The sequence below is a fragment of the Carassius carassius genome, chromosome 3, assembly GCF_963082965.1.
Source record: "Carassius carassius chromosome 3, fCarCar2.1, whole genome shotgun sequence".
Taxonomy (NCBI): Eukaryota; Metazoa; Chordata; class Actinopteri; order Cypriniformes; family Cyprinidae; genus Carassius; species Carassius carassius.
The window spans coordinates 34,105,403-34,118,269 of NC_081757.1; the positions used below are offsets into that span (position 1 = coordinate 34,105,403).

The following is a 12,867-nucleotide window of genomic DNA, read 5'->3' on the forward strand; positions in this document are numbered from 1 at the left end:
CATCCTGCTCAGACTCAGGAATAGGATTGCTAACAACCCTAGGGACAGGAAACACTTTTCCCCCAGCTATATCATTTCCAATAATGACCTCAATACCCTCTATCGGAAACTCGGCCCGTACACCCATCATGAAAAATCCAATCACTAGATCAGAATGGACAAAAATCTGGTGCAGTGGTACTGGTACAAAACCCATCTCTATACCCCTCACCACTGCACTTACATCAGAACTATCACACACAGGGAGAGTGCCAGACATTATTAGTGATTGTGAACAGGCTGTGTCCCGCAACATCCTCACTCGTCGCTGATCCCCTACTTTCCCTGTCAGAGAAACAAAACCTTCAAAGATAAAAGGTTTAAAACAATCATCAGTCTCACGCATCTCTGGTTCCAGCCTCTGGGGCCGAGGAGACATTTTAATCAACCCCACCCCCTTTGGTTGTTTTTGCGTTGGACTAGGTTGCTGACCCTTCCAAGCCCTGCACTCTGCAATTAAATGTCCAGGTTTTCGACAAAAAAAACATATTCTGTCTGCCTTTTGAATGGAAGCTATTCTGGGACGGCTGTCAGGAGAATTATGAGCTAGTTGTTCGGACTTTTGAAGGCCTACTCGTAGAGGAGCATCACGCTTCATAAAGGTGGCCTTATGCAGAAGTGTAAACTCATCTGCAAATATGGCTGCCTGTTGTAAAGAAGCAATCTTTTGTTCACCTAAATAGACCGCAGTACGTTCTGGCAAACAGTTCTTAAACTCCTCAAGCAAAATCAGTTCACGTACAGAGGCCACATCATCTGCTTTACATGCTGTGCACCATCTATCAAAGAGAATTCCCTTTTCACGTGCAAAGTCTGTAAATGTCTGATCATGAGTTTTTCGTAAGCTACGAAAACGCTGTCGATATGCTTCCCGTACTAACTCGTAAGCTCTCATAATAGCACTCTTAACACGGTCATAATTTAACCCATCCTCCACTGACAGTGCTGCGCACGCTTCCTGGGCCTTACCAGTTAATTTACACTGCAGTAAAATGGCCCACACTTCTTTAGGCCAGCGTAACGCTCCAGCAACACGTTCAAATGCCCCAAAATAAACTTCTACCTCAGTCTCACGAAAAACAGGCACGAGAGAAATATATTTACTCACATCATATCCACTGGCAGACTGTGGAGACACACTGGCAGGAGTAACAGGGCGAGCAGCATCAATATTTGCCTGTAGTTCAAGTTGTCTCATTTTAAATGCTATATCTGCGTCTTGTTTCTTTAATTCCAATTCTCGATGGAGTTGGAAATTTCTTTCCTTCTCTTCCTTCTCTATCTGAAGCCGCAACAAACGAACTTTTAACCGGCCATCCTCCATAGATCCTGGGGATGACTCAGTTGAAGATGGCACATTTTTGGGCATTGTAACAGGCTTACCTGTCTGTATCCTCTGTCTACCAGCAGGGGTCCCTAGAGCAAGCTGGTCCCCCCTCACACTCAGCTCTGGATCAAGATCACTCACAGGTACCGGTAATACAATAACCCCTTTACTGATGAGTCCGTTCACGACCACAGCTTTAAGTTCAGCTTTCCCTAGAGAAGTGGACACAGAAATCTCATAATAGTTTGCAATATCATAAAGTTCCGTTTTCTTGCATTTATCCAGCTGACTTAAATCTGGAAGAGACACAAACGCATTTAAATCAAAGGCTGCCATGACAAAACCACTTGAAAAGACAACTCAATTCATTAACCTAATATAACTCAGTGACCCGATATCAACCTCCCCCCTTCCCTCCACAAAACAAACCTCCTCAGCACCTGCCTATCCAAACTTACCTATCTATCTTCAGAAGCGTGCCGGGCTCGAGGCGACTTACAGGCAAACATCAGCGGTCGAAACCCTGAAACACCAGCCCCCTTTGGAGAACATAGTCTCCGCCCAGGATTTGCTTCCAAAAATAAAAAAGGCAAAATAATAAACTAGTGTCCGATGGAAAGGCTATTTCAGCCTAGCTGGATACTACCCTATGCTAAGCTGAGGAAGCAGTTCGAGTGGAAGTTTACTCAGGGAAACATCAATCACCATAAACAACCAAAACAAAATATACATATGTTATAAACATACAGTATCTTCACACAAAAATACAAAAATAAATAATTATAAATATACCATCATGCTTTAAAAAACTGGTCCACAATATGCCACATGAAACAAGCATCCCAGTTTTCCAAAAAATCCTGGACGAGCCCCCCACTTTTTGTTATGTCCCCGGCTTGTCTAGGGGTCTGGGACATACAAATAAATCTACCCAGGATGGAAAAACTCAAGGATGACTCGAAACAGGTGTCAAGTTTGGGTATTTATTGATGAACTAACAAAAACTTAAACGTTAACTAGAAAAATATAAACAACACAATACACAATCTCCACGGCTCCCACCGCGCAGATGAAATACACACGAGGATAGCCCGCTGCTCACCCCCCCTTCCCAGCTGATCACGAACACTGGTCCGTCAGCTGGCTTCACACAGACGGCGCCGGGCAAAGATCGCGATCTGCTGCACCCAGCCGATCTTACAGTCCACACAGCAGGTCACACAGTAGTCCCAATTTAGTAATCCACACAGACTTCAAGGGAAAAGAAAGAGATCTCGATCAGCGGCACCCAGCCGATCTCATAGTCCACACAGCGGTTCCACATCGGTAATCCACACAGACGTCAAGAGAAAAGGAAAAGATCTCTCCCCACACTTCACCAGCCCTCTTTATACGCCTCACTGATTTCCACTGATCAGCTTCAGCTGCGGGATTATCCGTGTCAACCTCCAGATCCCTGCAGGAGAGAGAGAGAGCGCGACACACCCACACACACACACAACACCCACAGACCTCATGGGTCGTAACAGGACCGAATCCTTCGCCAAAGCGCAATGGATTGTGGGCAATTGTAGCCAGTAGCATGTGCATTGATCCATTCCCAGGGGGGCAGGTTTTCATATTTTATTGAAGCTTCCCTGGGCCCCCACCTGCTGTTAGCATTCCATTGACTCCCATTCATTTTGGTGTCACTTTGACAGCGAATAACTTTACATATGAGGCGCCCCTCCTGAAAAAGAGCAATCTTGATAACACCATTTTGAGCAATTTTAGACCAAATATCTAATATTCCTTTTATAGGCAAAAATATAGGAAAGGTGAACAAATACCTAAACTCAAATGGATACCTGGACAATTTTCAATCTGGTTTTCGACCGCATCACAGCACAGAGACAGCACTCATTAAGATAATAAATGATATTCGCTTAAATTGTGACTCTGGCAAAATATCGGTGCTGGTATTGCTAGATCTCAGTGCTGCGTTTGACACTATCATAACATACTTCTAGAGAGACTGGAAAACTGGGTCGGGTTTTCTGGGATGGTACTCAAATGGTTCAGGTCATACTTAGAAGGGAGAGGCTATTATGTGAGTCTAGGAGACCATAAGTCTAAGTGGATATCCATGACATGCGGAGTCCCACAAGGGTCAATTCTTGCACCGCTCTTGTTTAGCCTGTATATGCTCCCACTAAGTCGAATAATGAGAAAGAACCAAATTGCCTATCACAGCTATGCTGATGATACCCAGATTTACCTAGCCTCGTCTCCAAATGACTACAGTCCCATTGATTCCCTCTACCAATGCATTGATGAAGTCATTGCATTTGGAAACAAAGATAAAGTTTTCAAGGTGAATGCATACCTTGACTCTAGGGGTCAAACAACTAAAAATCAAGTCAGTAATCTTGGTGTGATTCTGGAGACAGACCTTAGTTTCAGTAGTCATGTCAAAGCAGTAACTAAATCAGCATACTATCATTTAAAAAACATTGCAAGAATTAGATGTTTTGTTTCCAGCCAAGACTTGGAGAAACTTGTTCATGCCTTTATCACCAGCAGGTTGGACTATTGTAATGGGCTCTTCACCGGCCTTCCCAAAAAGACCATTAGACAGCTGCAGCTCATCCAGAATGCTGCTGCCATATTCTGACTAGAACCAGAAAATCTGAGCATATCACACCAGTCCTCAGGTCCTTACACTGGCTTCCAGTTACATTTAGGATTGATTTCAAAGTACTTTTACTCATATATAAGTCACCAAATGACCTAGGACCGAAATATATTGCAGATATACTCACTGAATATAAGCCTAACAGACCACTTAGATCACTAGGATCGAGTCAGTTAGAAATACCAAGGGTTCACACAAAACAAGGGGAGTCCGCCTTTAGTTACTATGCCGCCCGGAGTTGGAATCATCTTCCAGAAGAGATCAGATGTGCTAAAACACTAGTCACATTTAAATCTAGACTTAAAACTCATCTGTTTAGCTGTGCATTTATTGAATGATCACTATGCAATGTCCGAACTGATTGCACTATATTTTCACTGTTTTTTTTTAATGTAAAATAATTTAACTGTTTTAAATTCATTTTAAATAAGTACATTTAAAAATTGTTTTACATTTTTTTAGCTTGTTTTATTCTTGTTATTATTTTTCTTTACTATTATTTTACTTTCTTTTATGTAAAGCACTTTGAATTACCATTGTGTACGAAATGTGCTATATAAATAAACTTGCCTTACCTTGCCTTGGGTTAAATAAACAACCTAATTTCCTGGGTAAAATTAACCCAAGATGGGTTCTGTCCCATATTTACCCATCCCTTATGTTAATAACAACCTAAATTGGGTTGTTTTTAACCCAGTGTTTTTTAGAGTGTAGCTTTACATCTGAGGCGTATAAAGACTCCATTTGTCCATTCATTATTTCTAAAGAAACACGAAAATGTATTATAGGCACCATTACCTTGTATCTTACTTTGTGTCCCCATAGAAGCAGTTTTTGTAAAAATAGGCTAACGATTGCATCATAACCTGCGACTCTCTGTCGCACAGTAGAGAAATTACCGTATGGACAGGAGGAGAAGCTCGCAGCCTTTTACTGTCTATGAGGCTATCGGGGGACGTGGAGGCATGAAGTCAAGGGAGAAGCCCATAGAGAGTCCATAAAAGCAACGGGACAAAATTATTCAACGTCTGCAAGATTCGGTGGGTGATTCAGATTTCTCTTGGCATGGCGATTAGAAGACTTACACTTGTCAGACAGGTTGCTCACGTGACATCTACGTCATCAAACTCAGTTTGAGTCTGCGCAGTTCGCTCGACCCCCAGGAAGTGCGTGCTCCTAACGAATCTATCTATCCTAGCAACATGCTAATAATGTTAGAAACATGCTATTTGAATGCTAATCATGCTAGAAACATGCTAGCAACATGCTAATCATGCTAGAAACATGAGAGCAACATGCTAGTTGCATGTTAGTAAAGCTAGAAACATGCTAGCAACATGCTAATCATGCTAGAAACATGCTAGCAACATGTTAATCATGCTAGAAACATGCTAGCAACATGCTAATCATGCTATCAAAACATGCTAGTAACATGCTAGTCGCATGCTAATCATGCTAGAAACATGCTAATCATGTTAGAAACATGCTAACAACATGCTAATCATGCTAGCAGCATGTTAGTCGCATGGTAAACATGCTAGTCACATACAAACCTTGTTAGAAACATGCTAGTGCCATACTAGCAACATGCTAATCATGCTAGAAACATGCTAGAAACATGCTAACAACATGCTAATCATACTAGCAACATGCTAATCATGCTAGAAACATGCTAGCAACATGCTAGAAACATGCTAACAACATGCTAATCATGCTAGCAAAATGCTAATCATGCTACAGACATGTTAACGACATGCTAATCATGTTAATAATGCTAGAAACATGCTAACAACATGCTATTCATGCTAACAACATGCTAGTTGCATGATAATCATGCTAGAAACATGCTAGCAAAATACTAGCAACATGCTCATCTTGCTAGAAACATTCTAGCAGCATGCTAATCATGCTAGCAAAATGCTAATCATGCTAGAGACGTGCTAGCCGCATGCTAATCGTGCTAGAAACATGGTAGCGACATGCTAGCAAAATGCTTATCATGATAGAAACATGCTAGCAAACATGTTAGTCGAATACTAATCATGCTAGAAACATGTTAACAACATGCTAGCGACATGCTAATCATGCTAGAAACATGTTAATAATGCTAGAAACATGTTAATCATGATAGAAACATGCTAGAAACATGTTAATCATGCTAGAAATATGCTAGCAACATGCTTTTCAAACTTTCTACATTTTTCAAACTTTCTGGCCAAGCCAACTTAAAGTTTGACCACAAACTTTACTATCTAGTTCTTATCTCACATACTATTTAGGATGAACAGTATGCACATTGAGACGCAGGGAAAGTCATCTGCATCTCCTGCACTGCATCCATCCCTTTCTCCCTTTTTCTGACATTTTATCCTACCCGTCAGATTTTCCTACCAGGGTATACTGCGCATGAGCACATCAATGTTGCATCCTTTTTTCTCATGCTGAACAACATTTAATGTATCTGCATTACTGTAAGGGTATGACTCTACATTATCGGTATAGCATGTGTGTAAGACTCGAATACAATTATGAAGTAATAATTTGAGGACAAATAAATATTTTAGTGAGTAAAACTGGCTGTGTCTATAGTAGGCTATGGACTACACTACATAATTTTATTATATTTAATTTTTTTTTTTAAATGATTATTATTTTAAATTATTGTCACTGGATTAGTAGGACACTCGTAGTGGTGGCAGCGGACATATTTTGAGAATCAGTTCTGGTTTAAAAAAAGCGATCTAATCTCGTTTAAATGAAATAAGCCTGTTCCCGAGCATGACCTGTTGCCATCACAGCAAGTACGTGATGATTTTCGAAGAACCAAATGATCCAAGATCATGCCAAATCGTCAACAATCAAATACAGCTAACGTTAACTGAGTTAGCGACGTACGAAGAACGGGCCCCAGGCCATCAACATAAGTTGATTACCATGTTATAATAATAACCAAGTCATTATAGAAATTTTAGAGACATTTGAAAAAGAGTCAGAACATATCTATTATTGTTTTTATTCTAATAGAGGAGAATGAAAAACAAATTCGACTAACAGTAGACTCATCAGGATCCAAAGACTGTAGAGAAGTTTGGGGTAGATTTAGGTTTCCTTCAGACAATCTGCTTCGGAAACAAAGAACGCGTTATGTTGTTGACGTATTTGATCTTTTCGGCTTGCCGTAGTAGGGATAATAACGTAATCGCGCGAGGTCCCGCCCAATCTTAATGGTCGCGAGCCAACACTCTCGAGCCCTCGTATTTTCGTGCATTTGAATGCAGAAACATAAGCACACTGAATAGACCTTCGAATCTTCCAATCTGAATGACGCCTTTGCCATTTTGCTTTAGCCTATCAATTGTAGATATAAATCAGGATTATACAAAGGCTGTCCTGACAAAGTTTTGCGACGTTTAGCCACGGATGCTGCCAACTCGCTCAAACAATTTGGCGGTTAGAAGGAAGTTGCTTGTGCTCGTAATTACGTTACATGTAAAACCTTTTTTCAGTGTGTTTTGTGAGGCTGTCGCAGCTAGACCAAGCGCAAAAATAATTAGTACTGTGCGATCGGGTTAGTATTGATAGTATTATTGAAAACTGTTTGTTCAGTAAATCGTTGAGTCATATTCGTCGTATGATCCTCAAGCGTCTGCTGTTTTATTATGCGAGATGTCCAAATTACAGAAAACAAACGGTAAATACTTATGGTGGTGTCTTCTGTGCCTCGAGTTCAGACCGGATACAGTCAGCAAAAACATTAAACATCTGAATCTAGGAATGTAAGTATAATCCATCTTTTTCCCTCTTTACTGAATAACTTCTTAATTAGCTCGCAATCGTCAGGCCTTTACAGGGGTTGTTTATATGTAATGATAGCTTATATAAGTATGACAGATACTTAATAACAGTTGAAATTATAATTTGTTTCTTAATTACACGGATCCAGCTGGATTCTTTTTTTTTTTTTTTACATTTATCTTTTGTTTTTAAACATAAAAGTCGATATTTCTCAGTGTGCTCTGTCCTAATCAGCCTTTGTATACAACTGTGCCAACTAGTTACTCATTAGCTACAGTTCTAAGTGATAATGATAATGTTTAATATAATCATCATCGTCATAATCAATAATTATAATTATTTTTAATTTACATTAGGTATTCTCATTAGAAATCAGAAATTTCCACCGGAATACTATACTATTGGGTATTACTTAAAAAAAGAAAAAAAAAATATTTTATTAATAATTAATACTTTTTTCACTTTAAATATAATATGTGTTGTTATGTTACACCCAGGGCTATTTTATTAAAGAACAGCTATTTTAAAATGTATAGTTGTATGCATTACATTTTTGTGCAAAAATAAAAAAATGAATATATATAATAAACTGCACATTTAACATAAAAAAATTAACACTTCAGAAGCACCAGGACCTGACAAGTTACAGCTAATAATTAGAAACAAAAGCACCAAAGAAGTATCAACTGGTCAGAGGTAGAACGTCTTGCTGGTACACTTTTGGTCTTCTTAACATAGTAACACGTTACAGTAAATCTTTAAAAGTCTATATTTAAAGTGTTAATTGTAAGTCACTCATCCTTAATTTAACACATGTATTCTGTCTGGAGTATGTTTCTGGTCTCTGGTAAAAATAAAAATTCTGTCATACTGTCCCAGATGTATATCACTTGATCTCTATGAACACAAACAAAAGTTTTTAGCCCATATAATGCACATATACAGGACCGCTTCAAAACCACAAAGTAAGCATGAAAGTAAAGGTTTAATTATTTATTTATTTATATTTTAAAAACAAGTTTATTGTTTCGCTTGGTGACATTGATTCATCAGCTGGTTTTGTATGGATTATACACCGTTCACTTTGTGTAGCTTTTGAAGCACCATCTTTAGACATCCTGTACTCTTGCGTTATATTCAGACAGATCTTTGTTCATCTGAAGAAAGTAATTAAGATGATTTAAAATGAAACAAAAATATCCTCTCTTATTTTTTTTTGTTAGGTTGCTTCCACTTTTTTTTAATACTTAAAGGGATACTCCATACTTTTAATTTTGTCATTAATCACTTGTTACAAACCCATACAAGCTTTATTTGTCTTCAGACCACAATTTAAGATATTTTGGAGGAAAACCTTTCTTGTGATTGTCCCAAAGTTGCACTGTCAGAGTCCAGAAAAGTATGAAAGACGTCGTCAGAAAAGTCCATCTGCCATCAGTAGTTCAACCGTAATGTTCTGAAGTGACGAGAATACTGTTTTTGTAAGTGAAGATTGAAAGACTGATGCCAGATGTATTATTCTGATGGTGCTTTTCATACTTTTCTGGACTTTGACGGTGTAACTTACTACAAAGAACCCAGCGTTACACGAACAGTGGATGAAGTTTGTTTTTTCTGGGGCAGCAACGGTGTAGAAATGCGTTTTTGTGTTCTCGTCATTTCAGTGATGGCACATGAACATCAAAAGGTATTTTATTTCAACTGCGGAAAGCATCAATATGCACCATTTTTCACGTTTAAGGCCCTGTCCAGATGAATGCAGTTATTTTTAAAACCGCAGTATTTTCAACGTGGTCTGGCTGTTTGTCCACACACAAATGTAGCACCAGGTTACTGAAACTGAACATTTTTGAAAACCCGAGGATTTAAATTTTCATTTTTTTGGCTAGTTACGTCGGAGCCTTCACTGTTATATCAGCCTGCTGGATTTCAGGCTTCTGACTGGCCAACATGGCTTTAATTAGATTATATCGCTACCTGTTGGTTTGGAACACTTGTGACAGTGCTTCGTGGCACACGTTCGCAGTTTCATGAGTACAGATTTTTGTTTTTAAAAACAGAAGAAATAACTGTTTTTAAGAATACCCCGTGTACGTGTGGACATGATCTAAGTCAACCCACTTTAATCTACTAATCAACTAAATCTACTTAATAGTATTTTTTTTATATAATAATAGTCATTATAGTTATTTGTTACACGCACAAACGTATATCTTTTAAAAAGACATAATAATAATTGTAGTTATTTTGTTTGTTTGTTTGACAGGAACATGTTTGATAAGCCAAACAAAGAGGCTTTCTACATTGTCATCCACTTTTTATTTAATAAACTAAATCCCGCACATGCTCAAGATGTCTTCAGGTAGTACAATACAGGACTTTTTTTGCAAATTTGTCATCATTTGTTGTGATTTGAATTGTGAATTTGAAGATCTTATTCTTTTCATAGACATTGCTGGCCAATTTGGGATCGTAAAGGTGATGCTGAGTTTCGAAAGGTGGCTTTTTCATGGCTCCAAGAGATAGCGGTATGTTCATTTGATGTTTAATATATATTTTTTAAAGTTTTTGTAGTTTGTTTTTTTTGTGCCTTTTTAATGATTTTTATTTTTTTATATATATATATAAATATATTTAGAATGAAGAAGGTAATGCTTTTCCTAAAGTGGCTGCATCACATTTGCTCTCTGCTTTTGGACCAAGATTTATCAACTTGATGCTCCACTTATCTAAACATGTGATGCTGAAAACCCTGAAGACATTTACCACAGGTATGCTATTGTTTTCCTAAACATTCCTCAAAAAAAAAAAAAAAAAATCCAAGATTTTGAAACTTTGCAAACAGTTTTCTTCAATTAGGTTTCTACAGCACCTCTTGTGCGCAGTCAAAAATTTTTTCAATATATCGTACACACTTGGATGTGTATGCCTGGGGTGCTTCCTTGTTTCCTTGCACCACCGTTCTCCAGCCGTTGACCCAGGTATCAATCAAAGTTAGCCATCTGGAAGGACATATCAAATCTCTAATTGCATTATTAGGATTTGGGAGTGAGGAATGAGTAGTGAGGAAGCTTTTAAACTATCTATTAGTGAGGATATGTGTATTTTGTGCAAAAGTGTTGCTTGTTGAAAAACGACAATGAAATTTATTTATAAAGCACTTTTAAAACTATAAAATAACATACATCATGACAAAATATAAAACCACAAAGAAGCTACTAATGATTAAAAGCTAAATCTTTGCAGTGTAGCCACTGTAAAGGCATGGTCACCTCTGTATTTCAGATGAGTTTTAGGGACCGTTATTTGCATCTGATCAGTAGAACTTATTGATCTCCCTATCTGATGTTCAGATGAAAGATCAGCAAGATAGTAAGAGGGAGCCAGGCCATTCACATATTTAAATACCAGTAAAAGGACTTTAAAATCAATTCTATAGTGAACTTGATAAGCCAGTGTAGTGAGCTTAAAGGGATAGTTCACCCAAAAATTTAAAATCTGTCATTAGTTTCTCACCCCCATGTCTTTCCAAACCTGTAAGAAATACACATTAAGATATTTTTGATGAAATTCAAGCTTTCTGACCCTTCACAGACAGCAACACAATTGACCCCTTCAAGGCCCATAAAGTAAAGACATTTTTAAAGTAATCCATGTGACATGTTCAACCACAATTTTATAAAGCCAATAGTTTTGTTTGCAAAGAAAACAAAAATAACTTTATTTAACAATAACTTCTCTTCCGTGTCAGTCTTCAACATTAATTCATGAGAGGCTCATGACACACACATGTGCAGTGTTATTTTAATTTGTCAACAAGAGGGTGAGTAATTAATGACAGAATTTTCATTTTTTTGGTGAACTATCCCTTTAAAACCGGTGTAATTTTTTTTTTTTTACCCCACTCAGAATCCTGACCACTGCTTTTTGTAATGTTTTCAGTCAAGCAAGAGATAAATGATTAATTCCTATGTACAGAAAAGTAACATAATCCAGCTTTGATGTTATACGTGCCTGAATTGGCATTTCAAAGTACAACCAATGTCAGTAATTAACAACAGGTCATTTAATACTTTTAAAAGAGCGTTCTCTGTAGAGGGACATTTTCTAAGACCAGATTTGAAAAATTTGAGTATACAATTGGAAGTAGTGGTTGAACAGATGCATGTTTCGAGACATTATATGGTTCCAGATAGGGGTGTGAAATGTCACTGGTTTCACAACTTGATTTGATTACAATTATCATGCCAACATTTCAATATCACGATGCATCATGATTATATCAAATTTATTTTGTGTGTTTTTATTCAATTACATAAGAAGGCTACTTTTTAAAATAATTATAAATTAATAATAAATCAAAACAATTAAGAAGTTAACCAAATAAATATAGCTTCAAAACTTAAAAGTAGGGCTGCTCCGATCACGATCGGCCGATCGTTATGCGCATCTCGTCAATAAAGCCGGTTCTCTAATCAGCGGTAAATTTCATCAGGTGCGTGATTTCACATAGAGCAGCTGTTACTACACGGAGCCATTGTTAACTGAGAAGATGCGCAAATCCACGTTCATTTTCAGCGTTTATTTGCGCATCTTCTCCGTTAACAACGGCTCTGTGTAGTAACAGCTGCTCTATGTGAAATCACGCACCTGAGGGAATTTACCGCTGATTAGAGAACCGGCTTTACTGACGAGATGCGCATAACGATCGGCCGATCGTGATCGGAGCAGCCCTACTTAAAAGCATAAAAAGGGGGAAAAAACAATTACAAGTGATAAACAAAAAGTACTTTCATTATCTAAGAGTGCTTAAAGTATGCAAAAGTTTAAACAATCATTTTCCTAATCCAGTTTTTGTGCTGTTTTGTTTAGGGCTGTGACAGTTGCCGTGTACTGCCACTGGCGACTGCCACTGACATCACGCACTCTATAATAAAAAATCAGTACCGTCGCAAGGCATGTGCCAAATGTGCGACTGCACAGGGCCTTGTCCCTCTAGAGCAGGGATTCCCAAAGTGTGGTGCGCGCACCC

The 12,867-nt window shown here is 38.1% G+C and overlaps 1 protein-coding gene across 2 annotated transcripts in view; it reads left to right on the forward strand.

The window, feature by feature from the left end:
- Window positions 1-7,250: 7,250 nt before the first annotated feature.
- haus6 (HAUS augmin-like complex, subunit 6) overlaps window positions 7,251-12,867 on the forward strand; it is a 32,164-nt gene continuing 26,547 nt past the window's right edge. The window contains exons 1-4 of one of the 2 annotated variants that reach the window (XM_059536287.1): window positions 7,251-7,816; window positions 10,102-10,197; window positions 10,285-10,363; window positions 10,474-10,606. In XM_059536287.1, coding sequence (XP_059392270.1) covers window positions 7,707-7,816; window positions 10,102-10,197; window positions 10,285-10,363; window positions 10,474-10,606 — 418 coding nt within the window. In that variant the 5' untranslated portion in view covers window positions 7,251-7,706. The remainder of the gene's footprint in view (window positions 7,817-10,101; window positions 10,198-10,284; window positions 10,364-10,473; window positions 10,607-12,867) is intronic. The other variant, XM_059536281.1, reaches the window with a different exon arrangement.